Source organism: Chiroxiphia lanceolata, chromosome 11, assembly GCF_009829145.1.
Source record: "Chiroxiphia lanceolata isolate bChiLan1 chromosome 11, bChiLan1.pri, whole genome shotgun sequence".
Taxonomy (NCBI): domain Eukaryota; kingdom Metazoa; phylum Chordata; class Aves; order Passeriformes; family Pipridae; genus Chiroxiphia; species Chiroxiphia lanceolata.
The window spans coordinates 1,605,877-1,624,536 of NC_045647.1; the positions used below are offsets into that span (position 1 = coordinate 1,605,877).

Genomic DNA, 18,660 nt, shown 5'->3' on the forward strand with positions numbered 1-18,660 from the left:
ACGGCAGGCACAGCACTGCAGCTGCTGGAGCACCTCAGATCCCTCCTCCTCCAAACACAGCAGCTCTCATGACCTGCCTTCCCCTGGGTTTGCACAGCAGCTCCTCACGGCTGCCAACAGCCCAGAAAGGCTTGGGGTGCTCAGCCCACACTGGCACCAGGCAGGTGATCCCAATTCACTGCCCATTCCAATGTAACCTGGCCAATTCTGGGAGAAGCACAGCTTCCAGAAGAGTCTTTCCTTATTCCTTCAGTCCTTAGCATTATTGTAAGGAGCTCAGCTACATACAGTAGCTGCAGACACCAAGATTTTGGAGGATCAGACATCCTGCTTCTCCTTTGGGGCTGAAGAAGAACCGGGGCTGAAGGAGAAGGACAAGCCTCAAAGCAATTAGAGGATTAGATTGGAAAAATTGTTCTACCTTTCCTTTAAAAAAAAGAAAAAAAAAAAAATCCCTTTTTTCCCCCCAAGCTGACTACAACTACCTGCTGCTTGGGAAAGCTGATTGTTCAGGATGGGGGAGAGCTCAGGCCAAGTTTCTGCACTGGTTTGACTTCAGCTCTACTCCTATAGCTGTGGGGCCTTGCCAAGGGCAGCACAGATCCTGTACATGTGGTCTGGAGCTGTGCCACAGGAACTGCTGCCTCCGACATCCCAACGGCATCAAAACCTCTGACAGCACACACATCAAACAGCTTTTCTTCTTCAAAATGAGAGAAATGCTGCTGTGTGTAACTTGGGCACTGACAAATGCTCCCGAGCAGCAGGCTGGGAGCACAGGGACGTCTCCCGGCCGGGATCCCACGTGCTCCAGCAGCAGGGCATTCCTGAACAGAGGAAGCGACTTGGCAGGGCTGCAGAGCTCTCACACAGGGTCCCCACTGCTGCCGTGCGGGGAACAATGTGCAATCAAGGCAATTATTCCTCTTTATGAGGGCATTTAGCACATTGCACGGTGCCTCATCAGCTCCTCGGTTCCAGCCCAGCAGCAGTGGCTGCGCTGAACAAAAACCATCTTAATTGCAGCCCCTCTGTGGGCAGAAATCTGCTCTCATGTGGAGGCACGTGCTGGGGTACAGGGCCTAGGCTCGCTGCTTGAAATTGTGCAAACACACTCCAGGGCATCACAGCTGAGGCTGCCAGGACCTTTGGAGACTGCCTATTCCAATGCCACTCACGGGGCAGCTGGAGCAGAGCCTGGCCCTGTCCTCTCCACATCCCATGTCAGGTATCTGTACACACAGTGAGACATCCCAAGTCCTCTTCATCTCCAGTAGAAGCCCTGGCACAGGCTGCCCAGAGCAGCTGTGGCTGCCCCATCCCTGAAGTGCTCAAGGCCAGGTTGGATGGGGCTTGGAGCAACCTGGGCTAGTGGAAGGTGTCCCTGGCCGTCAGATGCTCCAGTCCCTTGGCCATCTCTGAGCCTCCCTGCTGGACTTGGGAGTGCAGGACTGAACCCAGCATTCCACATGGAGCCTGGGGCATCCAGCTTGTTTAGATGCATGTCCAGCTTGTTTAGATGTTTTCTATCCCAATTCTCCTCCACTAAGGGGGATTCTTCCTTGCTCCAGACCTCACCACTGGTCTTGGGCACGTAGGGCTGCTGAAGGTCAGCCTTACCAGTAAATAGCAGGATGTAGGTGGCACTGAGCACCGTGACCTTCTCCCTGTCCTTCGTCACCAGGGTCTCTGCCCATTTCCAGCAGATCCATGCTCTCCCCCTGCTCTGAACACAACCTAGAAACCCTTCTCATTGCCCTTCATGTCCCTTAGCAGATTAAACTCCAGCTGAGGCTTTCCTGACACCATCCCCATGTGTCCAACTCTAGACATGTGAACAGACCCATGAAAACCCAGGAGAACCTGTTCACTGGAAAGAAGCATATACTCAAGGGCTGCTTTATTTTCCTACATGACTTTGTTTTTTCTTTCTTTCCCCTCTCAAAAGCAGATCAGTAGCTTTACAGCAGGAGACCTGCTTGTTATAAGCACATACTTTAAAAAAAAAAAAAACAAACCACAAGTGTTGGTCCCATCACCTAATTATAGACATTGAAAAGACCAGTGAGCTCTGGATAACTGAACTGCCTTGTATCAGTCCAGCAAGGTATAAATACTTTTTTTGGGATTAACTTCAAGGCCAAAGAAAACAGTTGGTCACGTGACCCATTTAAAAAGGCACAGGAATTGGGAGAGAAATGGGACCTGAGCACACCTGCCCAGGCGCCAGGCGGTACCTGCAGATCCCGGTTGTGGTTTTCACAGAGCAGCTGCAGGAACCGCAGGATGGGCTGCATGATGGAGATGACAGCACTCATCTCCAGCTCATCCTTGCTCTTGTCTGCTGCAGCCTGGGCCCCCTCCCCAGCCGAGTAGTGCTCCTCGGGGTCGGCCTCCCTGCGGTACGTGTTGTACGCCTTGCGCGTGGCCGCAGACGCCTCCAGCAGCTGATCCCGGACCTCCTCCGTGATCTGGGTCATGGGCTCCCTCACTACAACACACAAGAGCAGACCTTCCTTATGGAAACTGAATCAAGGGGACCACAGCATCTCTGCACACTGCAGCTTCACAGGCAGGCCAGCTCTTCACCAGCAGCTCTTTGGTGAGTACGTTTAGCGTGCTGTGAGGGTCTCGTGTCACACTCTGCACCTTGTATGCCAACCACAGTAATGTTATAAACTGGGTATTAATTGGTTAGGGCACACAGTCTAGCTCTACTAGGAGTTACAATAAGAGGACCTGCTTTAGAAGAAAATTAGGATTTCTCCAGGTATTGTCAGAGAAGGCACTGACCACAACCCACAGTCGTTACTATGGATCAGATTTGAGCAGCTTGTCACAAGAGACAAGGCAGCAGAGTCTCATCTCAAACATTTTCACCATTTCAATAGCACAACCTCCCAAATGGATGAAGAGGGGATGAAGCTCTTGAAATCCCAAGCCAGGGCACCACTGATCTCTGAACTTTGCTCTGTGGGATCAGAGATCAGAGCATTATTGCATCAGCTGAAACGAGTTCAAAACACACTTCACTCCCTTGTCGCTTCAGAAAGGGAACGACTGGGGATTACCTCTTTTCCTGTTGGGTACATCTCTCTCTGAGTCTTCATCTTTCTTTTTGTTTCCTAAGTCACTGGTGTTGACTGTGACAGTTGCCTTGATTTCTTGCTGTGCCACTTTCATGCGATCATAAAAAACCTTAAAGAACTTCTCGGATTTCTTGTCTTCCGTCAGTCGGCAGAAGAAGGAATGCTACGAGAGAAAATGAACAGGATCTGCAGCTGAATCCAGATTATCCCACCTTTTGGCACTGACTGGCATCCTGGAGGAACTGGAGGTTAATTAGTTGTCAGTAAACTGAAACCCAGAGCAATGGAAACTCGTACTTTATTGTTAAGGAAGCCCCAGTGTCTCAGCTTTGTTAACTCCCTTATTAACAACTTCAAATACATTATTAAAGAGAAGTGAGGGCAATAAATCACACCAGCCCTGACAGATTTGGGCAGCACACCTCTCTCAACAAGGGAATTAAGGTAAGTACCATGAATGAAGGTAAGGAAGGTGGAATTTCCTAGAATTTGATTCTAAGTTCAGAAACAAAAGGGTATGAGCAAAATACAGAGGAAAAAGAACTGTCCTGCCTTCCCACCCTCGAATCCAAGGGACTGTGAGTCATAACACGCCACAGCCAATGTTAATCACAGTCCAAAAATGTACAAACAGGGCGATGGCGTGAGGGACATCTCGTGCTGAGCTTCCACTGCCCTGCCTGCAGCAGGCTCCTTAAAACTCCTTTTAATTCCCACTCTAATATATCATAAGTGACAGAAAAACTCCAAGCACTGACTACTTTTAAGAAGGTTTATTACTCTTCTCCTTCCCATATGTGCATGGAGACAGAAAGTTCTTCCTAAAATCGAGGGGAATACAAATCATGTACAGGTCAAGCAGGAGCCAACACAGTGAGTGATCAGACAACTCTTGATGAAACCAATATGGTGTTACATAAATCAGGACCAGAGCTTAAACACGACTGAAGGATGAACTTGTAAGTGGGTCACCTTATGCAGAGCATTATGAAATTAGTTAGCATTCTGCAGCGGCTCGCCATCCAACAGCTTTACACGATGAATAGGAATGAAGCCTGATTTATTGAGAAAACAAATTAAAATGGGAATGGCAGTATCTCCTGCCCGCTCTGCTCAGAGCAGAGCACACGAGGCCGGGGCTGCCTTTGATCACTCCCCAGCAGCTGCACGGGAACACACCGAGTGACTTTGAACGCTCCGAGCTGTGTCTTTGATTACAGGCAGAGGAGGAGTGGGGCTATTTAAAGAACTTGGTCAATACTCACAACACCCCTCCCACCACTGTGACACCTTCCCCCTGCCCACAACAGCTCAGGTGAACTCCTGGTTGTTCTCACTTCTAGTGATTACCAGAGGAGGAAAAGGAACAGAACCCAGCACAGGCCTCCCACATCCACTAAAACCAGTCACACCAGTACCCCCCTCCTGACACCCATTCAAAGAGCCCAGTAAAACAGAGCTCCCAGAGACCTGCAGGACTCGCCCTTTGCCCAAACAGTGCTGGGCCTGTGACATGCCAGAAGATGATCTGGGTGCCCGATCCACTTAATAGCATTTGTACAAGCTGTGGCTGCCCCATCCCTGGAAGTGTCCAAGGCCAGGTTGGACGGGGCTTGGAGCAACCTGGGATAGTGGAGGTGTCCTTGGTGGAACTGGATGAACTTTAAGATCTCTTCCAACCCAAACCAATCCGGGATTCTATGATCCTATAAAATACACCCAAATAAAAAAACATCCTTGGCCTGAATAAGTTCACTTATCCATATTTTTTATTTTTCATTCTAAACTGGTTTTTAGACCTGACCAGACCCAATGGACAGAAGACTGTCAAACTACAATCAGAACCAAGAGATGCATTAACTGGTTTCCCTGTGCTGCTGTTTCCCTGACCAGTAACCAAACCCCCAGATAACTGGGCTGTTTAGGCAGCCAAGCCTAAACTAAGTCTGTTACTTGGTGGCTACGAGGACAAACAGAAGAAGACTTTGTATCTGAGGTGCACCTTAGAAATTTTACTCTATCAGTATTAAACATAATACTACTACTTTACAGATAGACCAGCAAAGACCAGCATAGACCATGGGCTCTGGAAAGGGCAATCACTTTCTAAAACATCCCGTTATTTGCTCATCAGGCAGTGCTGGGGGTCACCTGCTGTCACCTGGCTGCACATCCCCACAGTCCAGACAGGAGGAATTACCCTGTGATGAAGCTGTGGTGAAGGAAAAGCTCTTTTTAATGAACCACACTAAGGAAATACCTTGTATGAGAGTAATTACTGCTGACAGACTCAATTTTTGTCGTCCTTTCAAGCTTCTTTACTGACTTTCCACTGTGCTTCAGAGGAAAAAAAGCCCAAACGAAAGGAGCATTTCCAGTAAAGCTTTTAGTGCGTGCTGTGCATACACCCAAGGGGTGTCACAAAATGATTGTTTCAGTTTAGGTCAGGATGCCTAACACCTTCACACATATGAATCAACCACATGCCAGCTATCAAAGATACTGTATTTTAAGAGGTGTGATCTCGCAAGTTGCGCTTGAGCAGGTAATGGGTGGTGATAATTATGACAGAAATCCTAAAATTTTATTTACAGATATAGCCTCACAGCAAAAAGTGTAAAAGTCTCCCTTTTTAAAATGGAAATGGAGTGGCCATTTTAGAGCACCGTCTGCTGGGGTCCTGCTTGCACACAGACACCCTGCAACCACAGCAAGGCTGCTGAAAGAGCAAGTGTGGAGGAACAGCCAACCTCCACACTCGTACGGGTGTTTGAAGAACAGAGCTTCCAACGTGCCCCTGACATCAGCCATCCCTGAGCAGTCAGTCACCACCAGGCTGGGGCTTGGGATCTCCTGAAAACCTACTGCAGGGCAGGGAATTGTGATCCCTAACACCCACATGGGGCCGTCTCTGGCTGGCCCAGTACGAGGCACCAGAGGAGAAGCTGCCTGAAAGGTAAGTGGAGATAAAAGCTCCATCCCATACCTGAGACACTGGCAGCAATAGCTGGACACAGATTTGTGACAAGGGTCTGGGGTGACAGGACAAGGGGGAATGGCTTCCCACTGCCAGAGAGGAGGGACAGATGGGGTATTGAGAAGGAATTCTTCCCTGTGAGGGTGGGGAGGCCCTGGCACAGGTTGCCCAGAAAAGCTGTGGCTGTCCCTGGATCCCTGGAAGTGTCCAAGGCCAGGTTGGATGGGGCTTGGAGCAACCTGGGCTAGTGGAAGGTGTCCCTGCCTATGACAGGTGGGTAGAAATAGGTCCCTTCCAACCCAAACCAATCTGGGATTCCTGGAGTGCTAAAATCATGTAATATGAAACCACTTCAACCTTGTTTTGTTAATGACTGTCACAAGTCACTTCCACTGAACAAGTGCCATGACACAGCAGCCCATGAGGTTTTCCCCAGGAACTCCAGGTTCAGCAAACAGCTTTACAAGTCCACACACCTCAACAAAACACAACAGATCTCCAGAGCACATCGACCAGCCGAGTGAATAAACCACAACTGCTCAGAGGTGACAATATCTGAGATAATGTGATGGCCACTAATCACACAGCCACCCAACTAAACTGAAAACCACCTGCATGTGACACGCACAAGGGTCTAACAGGACAGCTACGCTCACCATGGGCAAGGACATCACCACAGAGCTCTCCATCACCTTCAAAGATGGAGCAACCACCACCTGCACAAACTCACTCATTGTTTCAAGGGGATGGAAGGAAAAGAACCAGCACAGCATCATGTCTGCAAAGCCAGTCACACCATTCCTCCTCCTGACATCCAAAGTGATCTAAAACAAACTGAAGGCCAAGTTTAAATTGCAGCACACTGACCAGCCATAGCCTGGCCCACCCTGGAGCACCAGCAGCCCCTCACTCTCCCTCATCAACTCAGCCAAAGCTGTGTTTAAGTCATGTGTTTTTTTGAGAAAAGCATCTGGTCTTTCTTTAGAAGGCAAAGATGATGAACTATGTCTCACTATAGGCTATTCCAGTGGTAAATAACTGTTAGAAACATGTGATTAAGCTCCCTTTTATGTCACTAACTTCCAGTCATTGGTATTTTTTTGTGTCTCTTCTGTAGTTATTCCCAGGAATTTGGTCTCCAATCCCCTTCTAACTATTTACATACTCTGTGAAATGTTTACCTAATGTTTCTTGCTAAACTGAAAACACTATTTTTGCTTGCTGGCTTTTCATTTCAGCTTTAATATCATTTTCTGTGGTGGTTATTTTTTGGCATGTTCTTAAATATTGCAGATCATTAACAAGCTGGATTGCAGAAGCACATTTAAAAAAAAAATAAATCACCAAAGAACTGGCACGTTTCCTAGCATTAACATTTCATTCCAAGACCTTTGACATATGTAATATACATAATTTCCAGTGATGAGTGAAAGAGAAGCTCAGCTCACTCCCCAGCGGTTCAGGGGAGGGGGATTACAGAGGCAGGATAACCAAGGGCAGGGACAAATGCTCCTTAGTGTGATTCCTGTACCAGCAATCGGTAAAAAAATGGATTTTAACCAGCAGAACTGGCATCTGTCCTTAGGAGAACAAAGCCATAAACCCCAGCAGCCCGGTACCTTTGTGTAAGGTGCACAGAGTACAGACTCAGGTGACCAATACACTATAAATATAACTAATCCACAATAAATTCAATGATGAGTGAGTTTGTGCCCAGTGTGGGATTATTAAATGGGAAAAAAACCAGGAACCAGCTGAAGGCAGCTTATTTCCAGCTCTTGCCTTTGAAAGCCTGGCCCAGTTTGGCCTGTGTGCTGTGTCACCTTTACTGGGAACACCTTTCCCTGTGCTGTAACCTGGGTCTGCCCCGACGTCACTACTGTTTTGTCGGCCAAGAAAAGGAACAACTGTTGGATTACTTTGTAGGAACAGCTTGACTTTCCACCCCAGACACTAATTCCAGGCTGGCCTGTTGGAAGGATCATGTGAGAAACGGAACCCAAACCTATCAGCAAGCACTGGGTTTAAGCAGCAGCATCTGCTCAGCTGTGTTTCCTCCCAAGAAGGGGTGGCCTGAGTCGAGACGAGCCCTTGGCTGCCGATCCCACACGGAGAACACGGAGCACAGAGCACTTTTGGGACCACGCCCTCTCAAAGCTGTTTCACCACACCACAGCACTAAGCCCTGCCAGACCCTCCTACAGATCCTGAAGAATTCCCCAGGAGAACAAATATTTGATTACCAAGGAATAAGGAAAAGCAAAGGCCCAGCGAACACCTTGCCAATTAAAGCAGACTGTTGTCATGTCCTTCCCCATCTCCCTAATGCCAGGGAACAGAAAATACCCCGTGAGCTTGGCGAGCCAGGGAGATTTCAGAGAGGAAAGTCCCTCCAGAGAGAGGAGAAAGATCAGTGATCTGGCTTCAACTCAGGACATTTTATTCCAACATTAGAGAGGAATTCTTACAGGGACCTCAGCTCGCTCGGGTTATCCAGCCAGGCTGCTAGCACCAATGCAAAACTTGTGTGCTACTTCATCTCTGCAGGAAGAGTTTGCCACCTCCAGACTAGTTCTTAGAGCTGGACTACTTCAAAAAAGCCACATTTTAAGGGGAACTGCACTAACACAAGCACTGAATTAAGCACAAATGCCAACCCTCTACATTCTGCCTAAATATATTGCGAGGGCTTCCACTGCAGAAAATTCCAACCTAACTTGCTTTCTCTCCCTCCTCATTTATTTGTTTAAAATATCACTAATCCCTCTCTCTTGAAATCTCTCGTACGTCCTGGCTCGCTGAAGATCCATCACTTTGGGTGTGAGTGATGGATATCATTAGTCTTGCATAGCTTAAGGAAATTGCAGCTGAAATACTTCACGCTGAACATACTTCACAGTTTGAAATAAATCCATAAGGAAAATCTGCCAGAACACCTCAATTGCCTGCGTTTTTTTGCAAACTGTAAAATAAACTTCGTCCCAAAAGCAGAAGGAGGACTTCCCAGCTCTGTTTTCCACAAATAAGACAAAACTCTCTCTGCCATGGGCATCCACACACCATCCCGCATGGCTCTGGAGGTTCTGGTCCACCTTATGGGGTGTGTTTTTTGGTGGGTATGAGTGTACAAAACCTGACCTGTGGAAATGCTCATCTGTCCCCACCAGCTGTAAATGAAGCAGCAGCAGAACTACAGCAGGAAGAGCCTTTATATCCTCTATGTTCTCCTACTGCAACACCCAGACTCTTGATGCAATTTGAAGTCATTTCACAGAGGAAAGCAAGAACAAGCCTCCAGAGATATAGTTCCCTCATGCCCTTCCAGAGCCAGTACAACCCCCAGGAGCACAAGGTGACACGGGCTGATCCCCAGGATGTGAAGGCACACTGGGGAACCACAGGTACCAGCGTGACTGTGGGTTTGGGGTTTGTGCTCACAGATGGCCTCGGAGCGTGGGAGCCTCGGGGCCTGCCCTGCTGTCAGCAGGGAGCCTGATTTGGGTTCCTCTGCCCCCAGTGGGAACAGCTCCCCCGGGTCACTCGGCTCATCCGCGGGGCAGGAGCGCGGATCCCACTTCCCCACCGAGCAGGAGAGCGCTGTGTAGGTGTGAGAAACAGGGAAGTCTGCAGACTCCCCAAAAGAAAAAAAAAAGTGTAAGATCTTGTTGAGAGACAGAGGAATTAAAGAAAACCATAGCAACAAGTCAGTCCACCTACCCAAACCACCCACCCACCACCAGTTTCATTTGCTGACGCACTTCAAAAACAAGCTGGCTCCAACCCGCTCTGGAAGGTGAGCAAGCCCTGAGAGCTCATTAAATTCCCTTCTCAGCTACTCTTGTGTGCCTGCAGCTAGTGAGCAAGTGGGATATAAATAGAAGTTATATAACAGCGCTTTGTTGATTCCTGTGCTTACCAAAAAAAAAAAAAAAAAAAAGGCAGCATGACCTTGTTTTGCTGAATAGCTTTGCCTCTGCCTGCTCAGGGAGGACTTTAATCCTGCTAGGGATCATCTTAAAAGTTTAGGTTGGACCTGGATACCACAGAGAGGAATAGGGAGAATTAGTGATTTGTGTCCCTGCTCCTTGCAGGACCAGGATCATGGTGGAATGCTGAGAGGATTGACACACAGGAGGTGGTACCAACAACCAAGAACAACACAAGTACACCAAGACTGGAGAGCAAGACACAGCTGAACCCTGAGGTAGCACCTCTCCTTTTTTTCACCTACACTGCTCAGTCACACAGATGGGCACCTCAAAATCCAAGCATAAAACCTTCCTTTGGGCAAAAAGACTGGAAGATACTCTGCTACAGGAATCCTGATGGCCCAAATATACTTCAGAAAGCAGCATCAGCTGTAGCTCAAGTGCAAAGTCCAGGTGGTACTGTTATCATCTCAACCTTTGTATCTCACTGCCTTCACTGACAATGAAATCACCTCTGCAGGAAGGACTCCTCACACTGCATTATTAGTGGGCCTTGTTTGTTTTGAACCTGGTGGTATCTAACACCTGTGGGAGACTGAGACTTCCCCGTGCTAACTGTATTAAAATATATGTGAAGGAGATGGAGCTCCCACAGGCTTGGCATCCTGAGCCTCCTCTTGTGGAGCAGCAGAGCATCAGGACAGAGGTTTCCTCAGCACTGACTCATGGCTAGTGCAGGTCCTGGGCCTTGTTTGGAAGACAACTGCAGTGCCAAGGACGTCAGGATTTGCAGAAGGTTTCATTACAGAGAGGGCTCTTTCAGCAAAGGACATAGCTGATCTTTATGATGCAGGTCCTTACCAACTCTGGCTTTTTAGTCATGTTCTGAAGTAACATACTCAGAATGTCAAAATAATTATGATGTACTTTAACTTGAGCAAAACTCATTTAAATGGTGAAAGACACAGGTGATTGCTTAACATGTGCTAAAAGCTTCCTGGTTGGGCAGTAGTTTCCTAAAGAGGTATCATTAAAACAACATAAAAAAGATGTAACGTCAACTGTATCAAAGAATTCTGGTTGCTATGAATAAACAGAAAAGTTAAAAGAGACTTGTTTTATCAATGACCAAAAGTTCTCAAGTGCTATTTACAAAAGTTTAGTGACCCCAAGATATTCTTGCCTCCGAAGCCTTTACCTTCACACACAATTGTCTGGGCTCGCCAATATCTGTCACTGCTGCAAATCTTCCAAGTAATAAATGTGATTTAAAAGGTCCAAGCCACAAAGGCTAAAGCATCATCGTGTCACTAAACCTACATTTCATCCCCCTAATACTTCTGTGACATTTTGCAAAGCTTTACCCCCATTTTGCAGGGCAATTGCAGCCACAGAGAAAAAGAAACGAAGTGTCTGGGCAACCAAATAGGACATTTTTGTGCTGGTATTTCACAGCCAACACAACAGTGAGCTCAAGGACACAAACTGGTCTCAAAATCTTTGCTCCCTCCAACCCAGGGGCTGTAGCTGACCTGTACCACTGGCTGGTACCTCCTCAGCTCACTGGGCTTCCGTGGGGCTCCTAAGTGCCAGAAACACAGACAAGGACCGGACAGCTCTGGATTCAGTTCCTTTTGTGCAGCAATCCTGTAGTTATTTAATAACTATCCACCATCTCTGGACAGCCTGAGGAACAGAAAAGGAGACCACAGTTCACCATGGTGGCATTTCCTCACTGGTGTCAACGCACAAAGAGAAACATTGACTGAGTCCAAGTCCGTGTATGGCACAAGCCAGAGCTGGAGACAGGAGAGCTGTGTTACTCCAGTGCAGCCTCTCCTCCCAAACCTGACTGATGAAGACGTGGCTGGTGGGGTTTCTGTATCTTGCTTCTTCCAAGCCCCTCATGGTACCTGTTTGATGGGCAGCACAGCCCCCAGCCCTGTCAGGCACACAAAACACTCAGTTCCTTGGAGCAGGCTGAACCAAAGAGCTCTGGAAGTTCAAGCAACCCGAAGCCACAAAGTTTTTTGCACAGTCACATCTCAAAAGGAGCCTCACACACTGATGAGCTCCAAGCCACGATTCCACACTACACAGATTCACTGTTGCCAGAGACACAACTCTGCAGTCCACCACCAGCTCCTTGGTGCTATCTCCAGTCAGGGTGGCCCCTGGTCCTCACCCCACACTCAGCTGCTGCGGGACAAAGAGTGCTGTGTGCACTCTCCTCTGTGCAGAAGCTGCGACTTGCTTCAGCACCAAAAGCCACTTCTTCCCTGAAAAATAATCACCTTTTCCCTTGGGTGCTGAGTCCCATCACCTCATCCCCTGTGTCTGCAGCCCACCTTGGGAAGAACTGTGGATAAGGGGAATGAAGGCACCATTGCCCTCGAAGGGGCAGACGTGCCTCACGCCACTTTGGGGCAGTGCTTAAAAACTGCCTGCAACAAAACTAATGTCACCAACCTCATTTTACCTTCCCCGGCTGAAAATATCAACATGTGCGTGTGGGAAATTTGTCACGCAAGCTGACTTTGGAGAAGATCCCTAATTAAAGGAGCAGGGTCTCCATGGAGAGGTGTTACGTAAGGGACTCCACTTGCCATTACCTTCCACCAACCAAGGAAACCCGAAACCCCGAGGAGGTGAGGCAGAGTAACGGCACATGGAATTTTTATTTAGCAGATGAGAGACGAGTGTTACAGGACAAGTCCTCAGCAATCTCCTCCGCTGTCAGTCATTTGCCAAGGTTGCTTTAGCAGAGCAGAGCTCTCTGTGCTGCCGCGTGTGCAGGGAATGGACCGAGTTTTACCCCTTCCTGAGGAGACGCAGTTCCACAAGCAAGGCACCTGCCATGCCAGCTCGGGCACAGGCAACCCAAACCAGCACCCCAGGGACAGGTGCCTCCCCGGATGCAGGGCATGCTCCCCCCTCGGAGGAGAGAGTGGGGCATCCTCCCAGGGCTGCTCCGTGCAGAACCGCTGACTGCAGTGCTCCCGAGGTGGATGCCGAGGGTTATATAAATTAATAAAGGGGTTGATGTAATTTGCAGTTCAGTGAGCTGCACTGTTTGTCAGGTTAATTTGTTGGCCGGCGCTGACCCCGAGGTTCCACCTCTGCCTCTGTGTCCGTATAAATGAGGGCAGGCTTCCCACCGAGAGCCAGGGCTCCCGCTGAGCCACAAGCTCACGGGACACAGCCACAACAGTGCCACCACCAGTCCTGCTACCAAAGAACCTGACAGGGTTTTTAAGTGAATTTCAAAAACTAAAACCCAGAAAGTTTCCATCCAGAGAGGCCTAAGTGGGCAAAGGACTTCCCAGAACAGCTCATTTGCCACATTCACCCCTCTAGCAGAACACAGAGTGGCGTGGGATTCACTATGCCACGTACCAGCTCAGCCTCCTTCCTAAGGGAAACCAGGAGTATTTTTTTCTTGTCCTGCTTCTCCCCCACATTAATCTTCTTAACAATACAATAAAAATCCCTCCTGCCAATTAGAATAAGGAACATCTCTAGATTTGCTTTCTTGCAAGAGTTGGCAACCACCTACTTTGCCTACCCTTAATATTGGCCCTGCCTCTACCTAATGAAACAGCAACACCTATTCCAGTTATCCCTTCCCAGCATCATAGGGATCTGTTCTCCCACTGAAGCTCATGGGAGTTACCCGGGAACTCCCATTATTAACCATATTACAATCATCATGTGCAAGTTCCTGTGTGTTGGTACAAACCTTCTGCTTCACTTCAGGCCGAATTAATTTCCCGTGTGAAAACCTGGAGTTAAGAAAATGCCATGCAGGGGTGACACATTTCTGGCCTTGCTGCCAAAAAGCCTTTTTTACATAACCTGTCCCTATCCCACCAGCTTCCTATTTTCAAAGGCCTGTAGATAGAAGTAATTGAAGTTCATTAAAAATTATTCAAACTGAGCACAGAATGAACTTGTTCAGAATACTATAAATCAAAAGCCGCTAATAATGGGGAAAAAAACCCCATGAAATGAAGATAAACTGTGTTAGACCTCAAAGACAAAGCTGGCTGGTTTGGCTAGGTCAACTTTCACAATGACAAATGGACGTGATGCAAAACGAACACAGTTATTAGTCCAAAGACTGAAGATGACTCTTCCACTGGCAGTTACTGGAAACTGCTGAAAAACTTCAGCAAATCTACTCTGCAGGTTGCAGAGTCTGCCAAGTCCTACGTACCTACTCTGCAGAACTTACCAAAAGAACATAGATTAGAGAAAGATCAGGATAAAAGACACAAAGTATTGGGTTCATTTTTGTAACTGCATCTAGTTTCCATAAGCAGGCAAATGTTGCAGTGTATTTTGTAAAAATGAAATCCTACTAAGTGGGAGACCATCCCTTTGCTGCCCTCAGTAGATCTCGACTGTGCTGTAGCCAAAGGCTACTGTCTAAAAAACATCAGCTTTGCAGACTAGCAAGTACCCACAGAGCTCTCCTGAGAGCTGGGCTGCCAGAGCCCTCTGCACTACAGAGCACATCAGCCACTCTTCCTACGTGGAGACAGCAAAGCTGGATCACCTGAGTTCACCGTCTCAGGATACCAGTCTGACTTGGCCATCACATCATTCAGCAATTACTCGGGAGATACAGACCCAAACTGATGATTTTACTAAAGAGCAAGCCTCCACCTTTTCTTTGATTCCCAGCTGTTCTCCCAGAAGTCAAGCTTTGTGGTTGGTGTTTTTCCCACTGAAGTTCTACTCACTTGGCTCTCATGACTAAAACCCTACTGAGAGATCAGAGTGCTGAGTACAGGCTGTTCCCAGCTGCCATTGCCATCATCCCCACGGGCCCTGACTGTGCTGAAGCCACTGCGAGGCACCAGAAAACACTCTCCCCACCACCAGCAGTTTAACCAATGCAGAGGGAAGCCAGGGTAACATGTCTGAGGACCAATAAACCCTCTTTTTTGCCTTTTGCTGTCAAGCCCATGGAGCGTTCCAGCACAGAATATCTGCATCCCAACCGCTCCACGGGATATTTTCAATAACATCTCATGTGTGCTTTGCATGCATGAGTAAGAGCTCCTGGGTGTGTCCGAGCCCTCAGAGCTCCCAGCATTAGCTGTAGGCACCACGAGTCATTTGGTTCCTAAAACATTTTGTACTTAAAAGCAGCCCACACTACACCAGAGCCCCCTCCCAGCCCGTCCTGCCGCACTGGAGCACGTACACGCATCGAGTGAGTGCTGGTTGCCCAGAGCACGTCCTAAAGACACCTGCCAAGCACTTACTCCTGAGTGGAAAAGCACGGAAAATAGTTCCTCTGGTTTGTGGAAGCACCACATATGTATACAGGTTGGAGAGCAGCAGAGCCTGGCAGGAGTGTGCGGTGTGGAGGCGTCACACGCTGCTCCGAGTATCCCATGCCAACGGCTCCTTGCTGACCACAGGGTTATTGTACAGCCTCCCAGCTATGGACAGCAAATGCAAACCAAACCATCTCCCTTTCTGGTGGAAAAGGTGCCTTTGGAGGCAGACTGCAGGTTTCCCTGTTTGTTCTGACCGGGTGAACTATGGAATCTGCTCCCAACACGGGTTCGTGCTCAGCGGGAGGTGACTTTGCTCAGTCCGTCCGTGCTGGGGTCCAGCACAAGCAAAGGATCCACCACGTCAGGTTGCTGCAGTTTGTTTTTCCTTCCAGCATGACAGTGTGAGGTTACCTGAGGCTCCCTGAGAGCTGGGAATATGAAAGCTCAGCTTCCTTTACATTAGAGAAGAGCAGGAAATTTAAAGGAGTGACTGTCCCCAAGGAATATTAATTCTGTCCTTGCAGTTTAAGGTGATGTAGGATTTTCAACACTGAATTCCCACTTTGTCTTTTACAAAGAAGCTTCACTTCAGAGCATAGACACAGGGGAAAAAAAGGGGGTACTGATGACAGGGACAAGCAAAGGAGCCCAAAGATACTCCCTGTCCTCTCAAGGGAAGTTTGCATTGACACAAGAGGTGCTGCTGTAGGGATCTAGTGTGTGTTTTAAGCTCAGTGATCAATTATAACCAGTCAGGATTCAGCCCCACAGACAGTCTGCAAACACAGCACATGCAGAGCCAAAAGAGTAAGATACCACATGTACAATCATCTTTACAAGCATGTTTTTCTGCAATAAGGTTTTACTTTCTCTTCGGAAGAATAATGTACAGGCTTGTTGATGTGTATTCATTACAATCCACACCAGGCACAATTTTCATTTAGGGAAATCAAATCCTTATTGAAAACACAGAAATGAAGATCAGCAAGACTGCAGGAGAACAGCAGTGGTCTGGAGTTTACCATACACTTATTTCAAATTCCAGTCTGAAATCTAACACCTCGTTGTAAAAGTCTGAGCACATTGCAGTTGCTTAACTTATTTGTAAGAGCAGTCAATAACTTACCTACAAAGCTGTTTTATTAGATATTCCTCTATACTGCCGTGGGAAACACCTCAGTTACCCAATGCCCATGCAAGCATTTAATAAGTTCACTTTTGCATGGTAGACACTAATATTTCCCAAAATTACAGGTCACAGATCCTTTAGTCATTTTCCCTCCCATCTCCTTAAACTCCTCAAGTTTCCTGGATTCCATAAAAACACTTCCCTTCCCAACACAGTTCGGTCACAAGAAGTTTTCCATTTCCCTACCTGTATCGTGGTGTTCCCACCTTCCAGCAGGGCAATGGCTAACAGGATGCTCTCGTGGAAGACTCTGTCGCTGGTGGCATTCATGATGAGATCTATGACCAGGTTGGATGCACCTTCTTTATCCAGATGACACTGGACATCTGCCAAACTCATCTCCCCTCGGCTCATTGAACTTGATCCGGAACTTCCTCCTATAAAGGTGATCATGAGAAACAGGCTGAGATTGACCCCACGCTGATGGCATCTCTCTTCAAGGCCAGGCTGGACAGAGTTTGGAGCAACTTGGTCTAGTGGAAGGTGTCCCTGCCATGGCAGAGGGCTGGGACGAGATGGGCTTTAAGGCCCCTTCTAACCCAGACCAGTCTGGGATTCTATGACTATTGATTTTTTTGGCAGTGGTCTCAAATTAAATAAACTGCACTTTATAACTGACTTCAAACAGAATTTTCTCTCATCCCACCCCCCATTCTCTCTGCAATACCATGAAATGGTTTTGTTCCAGACACGGTTAATAATCTGACATCCTTATAAGCACATTCCTCATATATTAATTAAATTGATCGGGATTTCTAAGTACATTTACTCAAAGCAACATCACAAACTTTAAGCGAACCCAAGGCAGTCTCTGGAAAGCATAAAAAGCTCTGCCTGCTTCATTTTGCTGCTCAAAGGCAGTCATCCATGTGGACGGCTTCCTTGGTTTTGGGAGTTCATAGAGGAGGACAGTGAGGGGGGGAAAAAAATCCCTGTTTCACGTGTAAGGTGCTGATTTGTTGGGCAGACACAGCCACAGACCACGGGGCAGGGCAGAGCACAGGCCCCACGAGGAGCAGGAGCAGGTCCTACCTCCCGCCCCGGCCTTGCCGGTGCCGCCGGCGGACAAGGGCCCATTGCCGAAGGTGGTCAGGCTCTCCCGCCGTCCCGCAGGCCGCACGTTGCCATAGTAACGGTTGACCAACACTTGCCTGAGCGCCTCACCCTTGATTAAAGAGGAGAATGAAATCATGATGTGAGCTCCAGGAACAAACAAACCACTGCTGTTATTGTTTGCCTTCTTGTGGTGAGGGGGGGGAACCGAAACCCTGGAGATTCGGAAAAATCCACCGAGTAACTCCCGCTGTGCTCGGGCAGGCTGGGACACCGGGGGGTCTCATGGGGCTCAAGTAAGATTATGGGTTCCCAGCACAGGAACAGCTGCAGGTCAGGTTTTGTGTAGAGCTCTCTTGACAGATTTTGTTCTCAAAGAGGTTTTTTGTTTTTTTTAAATTAAGTTCTACTGTCTTGGTCTTAGATGTAAAAAAGTTGTATCTGTACCGCACACACAAAATTAAGAGGCGGATTAGTGCAAGAGGAACATTAGAAATGATGCTGTGAGGAGCAATCCCATCTTCCCACACCTATCCCATTTTGCCATTTCACCAGCTTTACAGGGATGTGCTCCTTTCTCCCTCCATCAGCAGCTGCTGAGCGGAAACCCGAGCGATCCCGCTGAATCCCAGCCCTTTGTTCCCTGCTGGCAGCTGCCCCGGCCGCCGCTCACGCCAGCAGTCAGCATCCAAGCACATGAGCCCTGGACTCCACAGGGCACCAGTCCTCAGATAACCCCAAACCCCGGGAGCGCCCGGAATGTCCCCACCAGCATGAGCCGCTGCGTCAGCCCAGAGCAAACCACCTCCCAGGGCAAACAACCCACAGGGCCCTGCACTGCTCCCACTCCAGTCCTTACAGGAATTCCCAGGAATTCGGGGAACTGGACAAATCAATGAGCAGCACACAAACACCGCACCGGGATTAATGGGTTTTTATAAGGCCTTTGTGCACAAAGGAAAACTGGGGATTATTGTAACCGGGAGCTACTGCTGATGGCAGCGTGGTCACAGCAGCACCACCCTGGACAGTGCTTGAGAGGGGAGGGAGGGGCTTTTCTGAGGATTCAATACATAAATAATAATTAAAAAAAAAATCTAGCCAAGAATAATTTCATATTAAAAATATGTCA

The 18,660-nt window shown here is 48.1% G+C and overlaps 1 protein-coding gene and 1 long non-coding RNA gene across 16 annotated transcripts in view; one reads left to right on the forward strand and one right to left on the reverse strand.

Annotated features, from left to right (window-relative positions):
- ITPR1 (inositol 1,4,5-trisphosphate receptor type 1) overlaps positions 1-18,660 on the reverse strand; it is a 163,091-nt gene that overhangs the window by 38,224 nt on the left and 106,207 nt on the right. For all 14 annotated transcript variants that reach the window (XM_032699514.1, XM_032699524.1, XM_032699518.1 and 11 more), the window contains 4 exons: positions 17,508-17,640; positions 16,662-16,852; positions 3,072-3,252; positions 2,238-2,491 (listed from right to left, as the gene is read on the reverse strand). In XM_032699514.1, coding sequence (XP_032555405.1) covers positions 2,238-2,491; positions 3,072-3,252; positions 16,662-16,852; positions 17,508-17,640 — 759 coding nt within the window. The remainder of the gene's footprint in view (positions 1-2,237; positions 2,492-3,071; positions 3,253-16,661; positions 16,853-17,507; positions 17,641-18,660) is intronic.
- On the forward strand, positions 3,012-11,265 carry LOC116792525. Of its 2 annotated transcripts, XR_004359163.1 has the most exons (4): positions 3,012-3,533; positions 5,684-6,045; positions 6,468-9,467; positions 10,158-11,108. It is a non-coding gene; the product is annotated as an uncharacterized LOC116792525 (long non-coding RNA). The 2 variants fall into 2 exon arrangements; XR_004359162.1 differs by having other exon boundaries at positions 9,234-11,265.